The sequence below is a fragment of the Camellia sinensis genome, chromosome 1 (genome assembly GCF_055761805.1).
Source record: "Camellia sinensis isolate YWXY chromosome 1, ASM5576180v1, whole genome shotgun sequence".
Classification (NCBI taxonomy): domain Eukaryota; kingdom Viridiplantae; phylum Streptophyta; class Magnoliopsida; order Ericales; family Theaceae; genus Camellia; species Camellia sinensis.
In genome coordinates, this window is record NC_138961.1 from 28,245,506 (window position 1) to 28,262,043 (window position 16,538).

General features: G+C 37.3%; 1 protein-coding gene across 1 annotated transcript; it reads right to left on the reverse strand.

The window, feature by feature from the left end:
• Nucleotides 1-6,460: 6,460 nt before the first annotated feature.
• LOC145824608 (uncharacterized) lies at nt 6,461-12,669 on the reverse strand. Its single transcript, XM_082924769.1, has 3 exons — nt 12,608-12,669; nt 7,111-7,331; nt 6,461-7,017 (listed from the first exon to the last, which is right to left on the reverse strand). Exons 1-3 carry the CDS (start codon nt 12,667-12,669, stop codon nt 6,461-6,463), a joined length of 840 nt encoding a protein of 279 aa, XP_082780895.1.
• Nucleotides 12,670-16,538: the final 3,869 nt, after the last annotated feature.

Below are 16,538 nucleotides of genomic sequence, written 5' to 3' on the forward strand. Positions count from 1 at the left end.
GAATTACAGAATTATGGAACTTGGTTGCATAACCTTTGAAGTTATAAAGCTCAAATCCATGTCTTGATGATGATAAAAAAGAGTTAAGTTTGAATTCATGCTTGCATGGAAATTTAGAGTGACGATTTGCCAAATTCATGAAGTTTTATGTATAAGAAGTGTAATTCTTCAAGTATTAATGGTCAAATACATGTTTTTGAAGTTTTTGGGTAAGTCATGCATGATTTTGGCCTTTGGAAATGAGTTTTGAGCTTCAAACAAAATTCTGGAAATTCCAGAATTCGACCTATTCACTCAAGCGAAGAAAGCCTCGCTCGAGCGTAAAAATCAAGCTCCTAGGAGTTTTGGAGAGATTTGCACAGTAGCTCGAGCGACGAATCTTGCGCTCAAACGAATCCTATTTTGCAAGACTCCTCACTCGAGCAGGAATATTCTCACTCAAGCGTAAAATTCATGCAACCAATACTTTTACAGAGTTTTGCAGACCACTCGAGTGATTAAAGTTGCGCTAGAGCGAAGGGCCCTGTTTCAGAAACTCTTGAAAAAATGTTTCATGTTCCGTTTTCCGTTCTTATTCATTTCTAAGCACTCTTTGGCATGCATTGAACATTGTAAATGAACTAAATGAATAAGAAAGAGGCCTAAGAGAAATAAGTAAGTTAAGAACGGATTGAATTGATTGTGACCCAATGTGTTATGAAATGTGTAGGGTCAAGCGCAAAGGAAAATCCATCGACAAAACACTGTGAGTAATATCTTAGTAAAGATATTTTCAAGTATGTTATTTTCCCACTACTACTTCTGTATAAGCTTCATGGATTTGTTGGTTTGAGTTATGAATAAGTATTCTATATGCCTAATTTTTGTATAAGGCTCTGTGAAGAATAATTGGGCCAGAGGCTATTTGATATATTTGTATTGGGCCTGAGGTCGTTTGATGTATTTGATAAGGATATGAATGGGCGTAAGGCCGTCTGAATACGAATGCATTGGTCCTAAGGCCGTTTGAATATGAACACATATATGATCATGATCACGAATATGAAATGCGCATAAACATGAATATGAAAATGATAGGCTAGAGGCCGTTTGATACAAAGATTGAGTCAGAGGTCGTTTGACACGAAAAAATTAGGCCCCCGAGGCTGTTTGATATGAATGGCCATTTGAAGTGATGGGCCACAAGCCGTTTGATATGTTAGGGCCTAAGGCTGTTTGATATCTTTGATAAGAATATAAATGGGCCTAAGGTTATTTGATGTGTTTGACAAGGTCATTACCTATTAGAGAATTTCATTCACATAACCTCTTTACTTTGGCTTGATTCACTGGGCTTTCGCTCACTCTTATTTATATATATTTAGGTAAGCAAAGAGATGTCCAAACCCAGCCTCAGGGAAGGATGTGAGAGTAATCCAAGTTTTGTGAAGTCAGCCCAAACGTCTTACGCACGAGACTTTGTTTTTGTTCTTTTGTTTTACCCTTTTGCCACCTTGGTGATTACGTTGGACCACTTATGTATATAAACTCTCTGTTTGGCTGGCTATATGTTTGTATGATCTTGGATGTACAAAATGTTTATTTTGGTTCATGATGTGAGCTATTATGACATATATGGAAATGTTTTTTGGCATGCCATGTAAGCATAGCTCATTGGACAAAAATTTTGAGTTTGTTTCTGTTTTGGCCCTTTACTTCTGTTTGATATGATAAATCTCATTTGAGGCCGTAGGTAATCTCATGATTACTGGTCGGTTATGACCTTAATCCACAGGGGCAGGTTTGGGTCATGACACTAGCGGTAGCAGAAGGATATAAAGAAAAAGAGTTGGGCCCAGGGCATAAGCCAGTGACAAAGAGGTCTGTTCGCCGGCGACCCAAACTCTTGGCAGAAAGGGGCTTGAGAAGTTTTGTGCCTTTGAGGGCTCCAGTGGACCCATTAAAGGAGAGGAATAGGGCGAAAGTGGGAGCAAGTGTTGAAGAAGAACATGATGGTTGCTTCCAAGGATGGCAAAAAAGGCCCCATACTAAAGAAAGCTAAGGAGGTGGTGGTGAAGTTAGACAGAGAAGTTGAGGTGGGTAACGCCAAGCTTGGAATGGAAATAGAAGGAGATAAGGCTGATCCCCTGACTGCTAAAATCGTAAACTTGGCAGAAGAATAGAGTGGGGAGCAAATTGTTGAGCAAACGGTAGACCTTCCCCCAATGTAGGAGGTGAGGGTGACTGATGTTGATTAAGTGAGTAATGTTCTCTTAGCAGAGGAGGCTAGAGCAATAGAGTAGGAAGTAGGGAAAGAGCGCCCAGTAGTAGTGCGAACAAGTATACCAGAGATGAACGCTGCCTTTAGGATAGTGGGAACCACTGCTTGCCATCTAAGTATAATGGTCGGTCACTCATTGGCTAAAGGAAGCAAGCCCTCTAACATGCTGCATGAGGCTAGGGCTGGTGGTAATTGCCTGTTGGGGGTCATTGAGGATTCGATCGTGAAAGATGTCTCCCGATTTGAAAGGGCCGACCTTATGAGAGGGTTCTGCTCAACTCAGATAGAGGCGCTAACCCTAGCGGTCGCTATATTAGGCAAGGGAGTAAGGGCAAAGCCGAAAGTACCGCTCAAGGCCCGGTTGGAGAAGGTCCAAGCACAGTTGCAGAATGTTAGAGTGGAGACCACATGCTGAAGAAGGGTGGCACAAAGTGACTGTGCCAAAAGTCTTGCATACGCTCAAAAGGGGAAGAAGATGGAAGTATTGGTTGTGGTTCAGAGTTATATGGCTGAGCGCACCAGAATGGATCACGCTAGGGCTATTAACGACTTGGCCAACACCAAGGCTTAGCTGAGCCAGTCTACACGTGAGCTCGAAACTACGCGCCGAAGGGTGGTGTCACTGGAGTAGCGAGTAAATACACAAAGTGGATTTACAAATTTCAAACAATTTTGCACCATTAAATTTGGAAGGCTTATCATTGCCATGTTTACTTGTAACCTTAGAGCATCATATATGCTTTGCCACTTCAAGGGAATGAATACCGTCTTAAGAAATCTTAATTTAAAATCTGGTGCAGGTTTACTATTGTCGAAATAATCATGACAAATGTTGTGAAATATTCATCATTTATTTATATTCAATAGGTTATAACTTCTAATTAATTTAAATTGATAGAGGGGGCTTTTTCAATCTAGTTATTTCTTCATTTGTTCTCTTAAAAGGCCATACAATGCAATACCTTCCAGGATAAAAAGAGTAAACACAGATACCTGATAGGGGTTGGCATGCCCCTTCGAAGCAACTGGTAACTCCTAAAACTTTCATTTCTGCAGACGTCGTTTCTCCTCATAAGATAAGGTCTTGCTAGAATTCGCTGATGTACTTGATGTTGTTGTTGTTGTAGGAGCAACTGTTGAATTGACAAGAGAATGTGACTGTCTAAGGGCTAAGGTAACTTGCTGCAACGTTCCAGCAATTAACGAAGGCTGGGATAGCAAACCATGTTTGGTTGAGAATGCCCACAGCTCAATCCTTTGGATTGTAACAAAGCCCTTTGAAGAAGGGTAGTGGTGATGCCAAGATATGTAGTTGAGGAAATTGTTGAAATTGTTATAGAGATCACAGGTATTGATGCCAAACTGGCAGCTGAACTATTATTTGTCTGCACTTCATTCCCAGAACTATGAACTCCATCCAACGACAAATGTGATGATGGAACAGCACCATACACCTTGCTTAATGAGACCTTAGAGGCATGGCACTCTATGCTGATTGTATCCAAAAGATTTTCAACCAAAAGCTATGCACTTTTAATACTTTTTGGATTGTTACTCAACAAGTATAAATGCAGTGGCTGTTGTCCTTCGCCAAATGCACTTTCAAAATTTCTTGAACCACGTCGTCTTAGTAAGACAGTTGCTCATTTGGCCCACGAATACGAGCAGCAATGTTCAAGGATGGGTTTGCTTCAAAACCCAGATACACACATGTGCTCAGAGGATTAATGTATAAAAAACCATGAACATCCAAAAAGTTGTACCTAGGGACATTGAAGCCAATAAGAAAATGCTTTAACAAAACACGAGATAAAAAAACAAATGTTCTAAGCTTACTAATTCAAGAAGTGAGCCAGCAAAAATGAAATTAGAAAGCGTCAACCAATATAGGTATAGAAAATTCCAATTTTCAACCAGTCAAAAGTGGAAATTAGTAATGCATTGAACTTGACTATATAGCAGATATACAAAAGATTTGGGAGGAATATGATACATAGAGAAAAATGGTAAATTGTAAAATAGTTTAGGAACAAAGAGAAAAACAAAATTGAACTTGAAATTTGTATGATATTACTACTGATATTAGAAGTAATTTTTTTCCCTTCTAGAATGAACAACAAATTAGCATCCCTTTGATTAGAAAGTTTTTGAAAGATTAAATAATGGCTCATATGATCATGTGTTAAAATAAGATGTTCATAGATTGTAGGTTATTATTCAAGAAAACTAACGACTAATTAGCTCTAAAATGTTCATGGCCAACTTTGTATTAGAAAAATAACCACCGAAAACAGAATAATGGATGGTTAGGAAGGCTCATCTTCATTTCAGCAATACTACACCGCCCCAACCCCCACCTCCATATACACACACACACACACACAAAAAGAGGGAGAAATTACCCATAACCTACACTCAAAGGCCAACATTCATTTATGATATGACCCATAACAAGAAGTTTAACTATATAGCTTGGTTTGAAATTCTAGGTAATTTCATGATATCATTTTTCTGGGTGCATAAAATTTTCACTTCAAATACATATATATATATATATATATGGCATATTTTTCTTAGATTTAGAAATTATAGATTATCAGGTAGAAACAAAGAGTACTTGATATACCTATCCAAAAATTATGTTGCCTATTATCTAAACAGAGAGTACTTCTTAGTGATACCTGTGAAATCCTGCCTTCTGAAAGCAGCCTTAGATTTCTGTTGTTTAAGCTTGGTAAGGTTCTTTATTTGTTACTAGAGCAAGAGTATAAATTTCTATTCCAGATTTTGTAGCTTAATGTTGGTGGCTGGTAGTTAGAATGCCTCTTTATTCATGGTTAAGACACCAACAGATTTTATATTTTTTATTTTTAGAGACATGTTAGCAAACATGTGGTGTGCATAATTTACACAAATTAAATTAAAGAAAAAGAACATGGAGATGAACAAATTAAATCAGTATCATCAAAATCAAAATCAAAGTCATTCATCAATGGCGGTGGGTGCGTGGATTTGGGGTTGGGTTTGTGTGAAGAAATGCGAATGGAAGAAAAAAAACCCTAGATGCTAAAATTAGGGGAAGAGAGACAAAAAGAGAGTGAAATCAAGAGGACATACCTGGGGTAATACTCCAATGGTGAATCAACGGTGGTGCTCATCAGTGGCGGAGCCAGGAATTTAATATAGGGGGCATTCATTAATTATAATCTCAAAATTTTTCTTCCCCAATCGATAACAATAATAATTTTTCTAGCTAATGTTAAACATTAAAAATTAATATTCATTACAAAAAGTTTTTAATTTTAAACTTTTACAATTGACCCCGACGAGTTTTCATCTTTTGAAATCTTTCCATATTAGTATCATTGTCAATGCCATCAAAAATATCTCTTTCAATGTAGACAACCAAGCTATCATCCATCCATTCATCACCCATTCGGTTCCGCAACTGATTTTTCACAATATTCATAGCTGAAAATACCCTCTCAATAGTAGTAGTTGCAACAGGTAAGATTAATGCTAAAGTCAAGAGCAAATACACCAATGGATATACTTTGTCTCTTCCAATCTCTACCATTTTCTTAGCAAGATCGGCAATTCCATTCAACATTGAGAACTTACTACTAGATAGCATGTCGATAATATATATATATATATATCAAGTTGATCATTAAGTACCATGAGCTCCACTGAAGAAAATTCATTGGAATAAAATTCAGCAAGATGAATAAACTTTTTCCTGTCAAAACTAGAGAAAGAGTTAGATGAATTCAAACATGCCACACAAACTAACAACTCAATGTTCGACTGAGTGAAACGAGCATTTAGTTTTTGAATTGCATATTCAAAAGAGTATAGAATAACTCAGCGTGATAGTGATGTAAGTTTGTAATTTCTTGAGCATTGCGCCTTTTTCTCCCTCGAGCTACAAACATATCTTCCATTTGGGGAACATCCATTTCATGCTTTTCACAAAAAGAAAAAAATATCAAATAAAGATGTCCACCCACTCTCCCTCATCTTTTGGAGCCATACTTTAGAAATTTGAACTAAATTCATGGCATTAACAATATCTTGATCTTTCCTTTGTAGTGCTTGCGATAACTCACTTGTAATAGCCAATATCGTTTTCATCAAATGAAGGTTGAATACAAACTCAAATGATTGAATTGAGTCCAACAATACATTTGCTTCTACTCGTTATTCTGAATTTGAACCATCCTTCGAAATCATTTCAAGCACATCAATCACAATTGAAAACATACTAGCCAAGCTGACTAAAGTACCATAATCTGAACCCCAACGTGTATCACCAGCACGTTTAAGATTAGTTTCTTGATTTAAGCCTTGCCCACTAGATATCTCTCCAATATTAAATGCCTCAACAACTTTTGCAGCTTGCTTCTCCCTAACAATGTCTCGGCATTTACATGATGCTTCAACAACATTCACCACATTAGAAACCAAAGTGAAAAGTAAAGCAATTTGATTAAGATTCTTTGTCACGGCTACAAGTGCCAATTGCAATTGATGAGCAAAACAATAAACATAATATGCACAAGGATTCTCTTTCAGTATAAGTGTTTTAAGACCATTGAACTCACCTTGCATATTACTAGCCCCATCATATCCTTGACCCCGCAATCTGGAAATACTCAATCCAAGTCTGGAGAATAAATTTTCTATAGCTTGTTTAAGTGAGACAGCATTCGTATTAGCAACATGCTCAATACCCAAAAAGCGTTCAATCACTTGGCCTTTTTGGTCAACATATCATATTACAACTGCCATTTGCTCCTTGATTGAGATGTCACGGGCATCATCAATCAAAATAGAAAAAAGTGCATCACCAAGATCTCTAATAATCACATTGATAGTTTCAAATGCGGCCACATTTACAATGTCTTTTTGAATATCTGGAGATGTTAACTTGAGATTTTGTGGAGCATTGCTCAGTGCAACCACTTTGACATCTTCATGATGATCAACAAGAAACATTAGAAGTTCAAGAAAATTTCCTTGGTTACTTGAATTTTCCGATGCATCATACCCACAAAACGCAAGTCCTTGTCTTAGAAGAAATTTGACACAATCAACCAATGAATTCAAATGGGTTCGATACTCAATTCGAGCTTGATCAGATTGTTTGAAAAAAAATCGTTTCAATATGTTGGTTTTGGTTTAACAAGTCTTGATATTTACTCGAAGCTTAATTATGAGCACTATTGGGACCTCCAACATGACTCTGAATTTTTTTTTTTTTTCTTCTAATTTGAGAAACCCTCACCAACAAAAGAATCACCACCAGCTTGATCTCCAATATCGGGTTTGAAAAGATAACAACATAAACAAAATGTTGCATCTTTTGCTACGCTATACTCCAACCAATTCACTAAACCATGCCTGATTAAATCGCCATAATTTTTGTCCAAATGATTTTTGTGGAAAATTATGATCACGAGGTTGACAAGGACCTTTTTGTAGATATGCTCTATGAATTTGGTCTTGATCATTAGCATTATAGTCCATAGTCCATAATCCAAGGCCGCGGTCTTAGATCTGCAGGAAGATCTACTAAGTTGATTTCTATGCGACTTTGTTTTACAAGAGAATAATTGTCATCTTTTTCTTGAAGAAATGATGATTCCAACTTTGATTTTCTTTTGAAATATTTTTCCATGACTATTTGAAAAAACTAAAAATCAAAATAAAAATTCATAATCACAATCTCAAACACCCCCCCCCCACACAAATCAAAATCTCCAATTTTAATACAAATCAAAAAATTTAAATTGCATAAATCACAACAAATCAAAATTTTTAATTTTAGCACAAATTATTACAAATCAAAATCCCTAATTTAAATATTAATCACTGCAAATTAATATTTTTTACTTTAGCACAAATAAATCCCTAATTTTAACACAAACAATAACAAACCAAAATCCCTAATTTTAATATAAATCACCACCAATTAAGATTAATAATTTTAGCATATCAAAATCTCTTATTTTAACATAAATAATAACAAATAAAAAAATTTACAAATCAAAACTTAACAAATAATTATAAATTAATACTCATAATTTTTATTTAAAAGTACAAAAAAAAAAAAAAAAGAGTTACCTGTAAACAATGAAGAGAAGATACCAAGGTTGTAGTGTGGTCCCAAATCTGTGTTATGTGATCCTAATTTGGTGAATTGCGAGTCGATAAATTGCAAAGCAACAAAGAGAGGCAAAGAAAACAAAGAAAATACGAAGATACTTAACAAGAACTCTGAATAAATAAATAAAATAAAAAATTTCATACACTTTTAGGATTTTAGAGTTTTAACCTTGTTGTAATTGGAGTTGTGTGCACTCACCCAAAAAAAAATTGTGTGTCAGTATTTGGTTGGGATTAGAATTCAAAAAAAAAAAAAAAACAAACGAACGTGGGTGCATCATGAGTGAAAGCCAGACCCCACTATTAAAAAAAAAAAAATTCAAAAGTAGAGAGAGAGAGAGAAAAGAGACACACACAGAGTCACAATGAGAGACAGACATGCGTGATAAATGAGAATATTAGATATAAAAATAAAATTTAGAAAGTATATATAATCCCACGTTAATTAGAATGTGCGATTAACAAAAAAAGATATAATCACATTTAATTGAAAAATGAGATAAAAAAATAAATACTATCACACTCAATTAAATTAGATGTGATTAAAATATTAATTTGATTTTTTTAATCACACTTTCATTAAAAGTGTCATATTTTAATTTTGTTAAGTGTAATGTTTTAAGTATTTTTGTAGTAACTTACAAGTAAATTTGGGTCTCATTCCTATAGTAATAGTTGATTTTATCAAAACATGTGAGTGTATTAGTAAAATTATTAGTAAATATATTAATATCCCTTGTATTGTTGTATACATAGTGACAAAAAAATAAAAAATAAAATAATAAGCACTTATAATATTTTTATTTGTTAATATTTATATAAATTTTGTTTAGATATATAATCACTTAAATTATATACTAAAATTTTATTACATATATCAAAACATGAAAATTTCTTACAAAAATGTAAAAAAGATAAAGGGCAAATTACAAACACCCCCCTCGAGGTTTGGTGAAAATACAGATTCTCCCCTGAGGTTTGAGAAATTACAAATTGCCCCCTGAAAGTCAAATTTGCATAACAAATTAGAGGGAATCTATATGAAAATAAAAACCTCAGGGAGCAATTTGTTATGAAAATATAAACCTCAGGGGGCGGAATGTAATTTCTCAAACCTCAGGAAGAATCTGTATTTTCACCAAATCTCGAGAGAGGTGTTTGTAATTTGCCCAAAGATTAAAACATATGATTGTTTACATCAAGAAATAAAAATATCACCCAATCTATAAAAAAAAAAAAGGAAGTGAAAATGTAGTAAAACTAAAGTTACAATACCAAATACAAATTGAGCTACTAACAGCAAAATATCAATTAAAATGTTACTTTTCATGCATTTTTAAATGCAAAATTATCAATTAAATTTGCACAATTGTAAATATATATATATATATATAATTTTTTTTTAATTTAGACTGTAAACATACATTAATTAAACTGTATGCTTATTTTTTAGTCTATAAAAATATAATAGTAAAATTAATTGAGTCTCTAAGTTTTGTTAAAACTTGAAGCTCAAGGAGTGGTGGTGGTAGGGTAATAAAGGTAGTATGATTTAAATTTAGAAAATGTTTTTTTATTTTTTCAAAATAAAAAATATTTTATCATAAAAATTTTATTTTATATTGACCATTAACTGACTTTCGTTTTACGTCATGCTAAACTGTATAAACTTTTTTGACAAAAATATTTTTAGCCAAATTATAGATCGTTAACATTTTCCTCTTTTAGTACTTTTATACCATTGCTAGGTTTACATTTGCGAAATTATCATTCAAAATGATTATTCAATCATAGTTGAAAATGGCCTAGGCAGATCTGGCCTCCATGGTGCTCGTCTTATGTATAATGCAAACCAATGGGGCATAACTAGTGGGACAAAGCTATTTAAAATAAATAAATAAATATCATTGCAATGTAAATTTAAGAAAATATTTTCATATTAATGTATAAATTTTTTTTTTTTTGAAAATACCATCAAAATATTTCTTCCTATTTAGAATATCTTATATTGTTCAATGAGACAATAACCTCGTACTATCTTGTAGCACCTTTTTTTTTTTTTTAACCAACAATATTAGAGACTCGTATGTTGCACTCACATATGCATCCAGAATGATATGACAAAGGCAGTGGGTCTCATATCATTGAGTGTTTAATCAAAAAAAAAAAACTGACACTTGTCAAATTGTATCATTGTGGATTGAATCGTAAAAGATTTATGAGGGTTTCAAATATTTTTCATTTTTTACTAGTTACTTGCTGATGTGGAATAATTCTATGTGGTATCACATGTGGTTTAAGGAGATATATTGGGTGATTGGAAAATACAAGCAAGCATGGTGAATTATAATTGGTGAGGAATATGTTCATGTAACACTCCTAGACCAATAAATAGTTTTTTTGGTATCTAACAAATTCTGTTTGTAGGCCCATGATTCTACTATTTGTTCTCAACGCACTTAATTATTTTAGAAACAATATTAAATGTTAAGTTTATTAAAGGGTAAATTATATCATTTGTCCTTCTAGTTTAAGGGAATTGTCACTTTAGTTTTCATAGTTTCAATTTGAATTATTTAGTACCTACCCTTTCAATTTTGTTACAATTTGGTCCTTTGATCACTTGTTATTAGAATTTGGAATGAAAAACAAAATTATAGGAATCAAAATAAAATTTAAAACAAATTATAGGGACCACTGACATAACATATTCATTACACCGATGTACGTACATCTTTTTTATTTTTATTTTTAAGTTCACTTTGGTCCCACTAATTTTCAAAATGTTAACAGCATAATATAGAGAGATGAAGTTGCAATAAAATTAAAAGTGTAGAGATTAAAGTATTCAAATTGAAATTACGGAAACTGAAACAACACTTCATTCAAAGTAGAGGAACCAATGGTATAATTTACCTTTCATTAAATCTTCATATTTAACTATGCACATATTTTATTTTATTTTTTTTAGCAGTGTTAGATCTCACCAAATTATGCATTTTTTTTAAGATAATCATTTATACAATTCTTATTTAAAAAATAATAACATATTAGTTAATATCTGTACGGGGGCGAAATATCCTCTATTCTCCGTACTCCTTGAACTCAAGCTCTACGTAACGTCGCCTGGCCTGAAAACAAAAAGACGGTGAGCTGCCTGGCAGTGTGTTGCCAGATAGTCCCTCCGACGATCAAGTTAGACCACTTGAAGAAGAAGAAGAGAGCACTTTTTAGAGAGAGAGAGAGAGAGAATTGTTCAGATTGCTTACCTCCAACGTCCCCTTTCTCTCCTTTTCTAGGATGGCCATGCAGCCTCAGGGATTGTGGGCGTACTATCTCTATTGTCTTTCCCTGGACAGGTGGTACTGCGCCCCTCTTCTTTCCTTACACGTGTAAAGACCAAAACCTCCAAACAGCGTATGTGGAACTGCCAAACGGTATTGACGTGTGCCAGGAGTGGATTTCCCTTCCATCACGCCATTGGTCCAGGTGGCCCACTCAACCGGGATATCATGACCGACCTATCCCTTGGGAAGAAACACCACCCTGACCAGGACGAATGAACTATAAGAAGTTGGTCCACCTGAGCTGGCCAGCTGTGAAGGGTGCTGGCCTCCTTCCTAGTCTAAATTCGCTCCGGGCTGTGCTCGGCTCGATCCAAACGCACCACTGCGGATCCAACCGAATATCTAGCCGAGGCACAACTCGGTTGGGCACACGCATGTACTCACATTCCGATCAGCAATGTAGCTCGGCCAAACGTAATAGGCCGAGAGATCGTTCTGACTTAACTCGGTCAAAAACGGTTCGGTCCTGGCAGATCCCGCCATCATAACCCACGACACCATAGCTCGGCGCAAATCTCTCTCTCAATTGCCCCTTAATCCCATCCGAGCTGAGTGTGATTTGGGATTATCATTTTGACCGGGTTATCCAAATTGGTCGGTCATCAGGGATTGCGCCAGTAGTCTTGTCATCGATCGTACAGCCGTACTGACAGAGCCATATTTTCGATGCCACGTGAGTTTACATCATTAGTCTCGTGCAGCCCCACAGCTGTCCACCTCACACGCAAAATTCAAACAGTTGCCACCCTTTGGGTTTCCTACTCTTTTTGTACACATGTGAGGGGCCTCCCATGCCCCTATGTTCACCTTCCCCCTCAAACCAAACCCTAACCTGCGAAACGTCAAGCTTCTACCACCGCCACCATTACCGCTGTTCGTCTCATTTTTGACCATCTTCATTCTTTCAAAAGCTGGAAATAGGCTCGTGATCGACTGTTCTCTGCTTGGCGTCCGATATCAGTAAATTTTTCTGCCCCTCCTTGCATTTTTCTATTAGTGTTCTTCGTGTTCTTCATTTTTGTTTTTCAAGTTCTTTATTTGGGACTGTTGGTACTCTGCCAGTCCCCCCTTTTTTGGTGTAGGATTGGTACACACTAGGGAAAACTGAAACTAGAGAAGCGGATGGGGCCTTCGAGCCCCTAGTTTCCCTTAGCTTCAACACATGAACTTCATATTTGGGATGAACAGAACGAGCCCTGGGTAAGACCAAAGAGAATCCAACATTTAGATCCATAGATAAGGGTTCAGCCGAGCAAAAACTAGTTTGTGGTCTCTTCTTGAGGCCTCGATCGAGCTGAAAGCCAAAATCGAACTAGGAAGGCCAAATCAGCCAAATAGTTGTGTCGAAGTAGGGGGTCGGACCGGTCAAACGCCCTAGAAAACTTTTACCGAGCTAGGAACATCCACATAGAAGCCGTGCAATTTATGCCGCGCTAATTCTTGGACTTATTTCTTAATAATGCAGAACAAACTAGGACCGACCAGGCCCGTTCAGCGTTACCACCGGTGAAGCTCAACGTCCGAGCAAACACTGACCAAATTTTCACCGAGATACGACCTAACTCACCCCACTAAATAAAACCGGGATAGATGGGGGAGTACCGGTTCATGGTGAGTTCTCCCGGGGCACTGGCCGAGTTCCGTAGAGAGTACAATATTCCAGATGATGTACACTTAGAGCTCGCCAAGAAAGGAGACACTCCTTGGGGTGAGCTGGATAAATGCCCCTTCACGGTGGTGTCCATTGTAAAAGGAGGCTTGTGCTTCCCGGTCCAATCGCTGATCTACGAGTTTTTAAGGCAGACTAGGCTGTGCCCAACCCAAGTCTCCAACAATACATACAAAATAATAAACGGTGTGGCCAAGCTAAATAGAGTACTTGGTCTAAATCTCGGCCTTGCTGAGATATTTCATCAATATAGTCTTAGCAAAAATAAAGGTGGATTTTGCTGGTATCTGAATGTCAGAAAAGGCCGGGCAAAACTCATCGAAGGTAATCCAGACAAAGAAACCAACGATGATGACTTCTTGTGGGTGTCCGGTTATTACGAAGACACCGAGGCGCCCATACCGTGCCGGTACATTAGGAAAGATTTGGGGAGTGCCGGTGAGCATCTCGGCGAATCATATTATTTTCTTTCTGAATTGGTCTTTTTATTGCCGATCTAACACTTGCCTTCTTTTTGTAGATTATAAGCTCTTGGCCGACGATTATTCCCGTGCAAACCAGGAGGCCATTAGAGTTGCATTACGACATCCGGCCGAGGAAAGAGAATCACATAAGCTGCTCGGTTTTGAATCGAGCTACTGCTACTCAGCCCCACGTAAGAGCAAGGTGACCAACTTCCTACGGGCGCCCTCTCCAGAACCAGATCCCAACCTACCCCGGATCAGACTAGTTCCATTAACGACCGAGCAAGAGATGGCCAAAATCCGAGCTATCAAATCGATGGTCGCCGGTGAGCAGAGTGACTCCCAGCCACCGGCAGTGCAGGCGAAGGAGACTGTGCTGGCTCTCGCCAATGATCAAGGTGCAACTCGATCTAAGAAGAAGATCGAGAAAAGATTCGGCCGAACAGCATTTGGCAAACGAAGACTCCGCCGAGCACACCTCCGCAGACTTGGGGGACCAGACTGAGCAACCGAGCGCTGAGCCATCCACTCGTCCCAGTGCCCACCCAGTCTGGTCACCCGAAGTAACTTACAAAGGCCAGGCGGTCTCTTCGGCAGATTCTGTCTACGCCGACAAGGACTATTCTCTCGGCTTCAACATGACGAAGAGGTTACTCCTTCCTGCCGACATGAAAAAGCACGATAAGCTGTCCGACTTGAAAGTTCTTCACTCGGCAGCGAAATCAATAGTGGTAAGTTAGAAATCTGCTTAGTTGTCAAGTTGTTGTTCGGTTTTTCCATTCTGACAATCTTCATGTGTTCGCAGGCCTTGCACATATTGTCCGCTTTGGCAAAACCCGCCTCATGGTTTTGTTCCTCCCCTACTAAGGGAAAAGGCCTATGCAAGGTAAGAGGAGCCAGCATGCTTATAAGGTAGGAAAGTAGTCCCTCACAAACTGATGTGGGATTTCCCCGCACATTAGCCCCCAACCAAGCTGGCTCCGGCACCGGCGCAATACAACCAAGTGCCGAAGGGAGTTCCCACAGACGACGCCAAATGAAGCAACCACTCCCCGTGCCTTGCACATATTGTCCGCTTTGGCGAAACCCGCCTCACGGTTTTATTCCTCCCCCACTGGGGAAAAAGGCCTATGCAAGATAAGAGGAGTCAGCCTGCTTATAAGATGGGAAAATAGTCCCTCACAGACCGATGTGAAATTTCCCCACACAATATCTAAGTGAGTAACGAGTAATATTATGTGAGAATTTTGTGAATGATTACCTCTTTTTAAAAATTATGGTTCTAAAGCCGAATTGAAACAAATCAAGTTTCATTGATTTGATCACCACACCATCAACAATAAAAAAATATATATATACATATATATATATATATATATATAAGCTGCATAAGAGACCATGGTTTCATCTTGTAATGATCATCCCTCGCTCTTCCTCCTATGCACAAGACTTGACATGGCCTCTTCTATCATGTTCGAACACTTTTTTGACAATCTCACCATCGCCATGGCTAATTATGGCAAATCATCCTCCTCCTTCTCCTCCTCTCCTCCTCCACCTCCACCCAGCACGTAACCATCCTCCTAATGGGTGCGTCATCGGCTGCTTTCATCGTCATCGTCCGCCACTGCATCACCGTTTTCGTCTACAACAACCGCAGCTCCCAACATCGCCCCCTGGTGCTTCGACAAGGACAGGTGGAGGGCAATGTTGACGCCTCGATGGCAGGACCCATGTTACCGGCCCACAAGTATCGAAAGGAAACCGAATTGGTGGGACAAGACGGGACTTGCGCGGTTTGTTTGTGCGAGTGCGAGGAGGGCGAAGAGTTACGTACGTTGCCCGAGTGCATGCACTCTTTTCGTACCTTGTATTGATATGTGGCTCTATTCGCATTCGACTTGCCCGGTTTGCCGGACCGATACGACGCTGTGGCCATTTTTGGATGTGCATTTAGAGTTGTGATATGGTGAAAGTTTTGCACAACAGTTCTTAACTAATCAAAATTTCAATACAAAACGTTTTACATAACCGTGTGACTTACAAAAATGTGAGACTCACTTATCAACTTTTGTTATGATTGATTTGTGTGTTAGACTTTTGTTATGAGTAGGTAAATTTTTTCTATGAACAATTATCTTTATTGACAATACCAAGGGAGCTCTCTTAATTTCCCTTCTTTAAATTAACATCATTTTTTTTTTTACTTTTAAGTCGTGTTTGGAATATGGGGTGATGCTTTATTTACATATGTATTTTATTTAATTTTCTAATCATTAATAACTAAGATAGTAAGGCTAAGTTTGGCATCTTCAAAAAAAAATTAAAAAGTCAAAAAGTTACTATCTTATTTAAGTCGCATCACCTCTCTACCACATCACTTCAAACCCAACTCATATTTCATAAAAAGTCAAAAAGTGCACTTATTTAGAACATCTCACACAACCCCTAAAATTCATAAATATATATATATATATATAATTGGATATTTTTATTGTGATGGTAGAGAGAGATTTGATTGTGGGTGAATGAAAATCGAGTAATTATTCAGTAATCTTAGAGTATAAGTATTCCATAACAATGTGATTGGTGGAGAAGGAAAGTAGGTGGGGTCTTGTGTTGAATGATTG

Bases quoted from the DNA above. Each gene is read 5' to 3' on its own strand.
- LOC145824608 (XM_082924769.1), bottom strand. From the start codon at position 12,669: ATGGTCAAAAATGAGACGAACAGCGGTAATGGTGGCGGTGGTAGAAGC. The intron at 7,332-12,607 runs GTTAGGGTTTGG...ATTTCTTCTAAG, and splicing joins AGAAGCTTGACGTTTCGCAG to ACAAGGACTTGCGTTTTGTG. The intron at 7,018-7,110 runs GTGATGCACTTT...TTGACCAAAAAG, and splicing joins TGTGATTATTAGAGATCTTG to GCCAAGTGATTGAACGCTTT.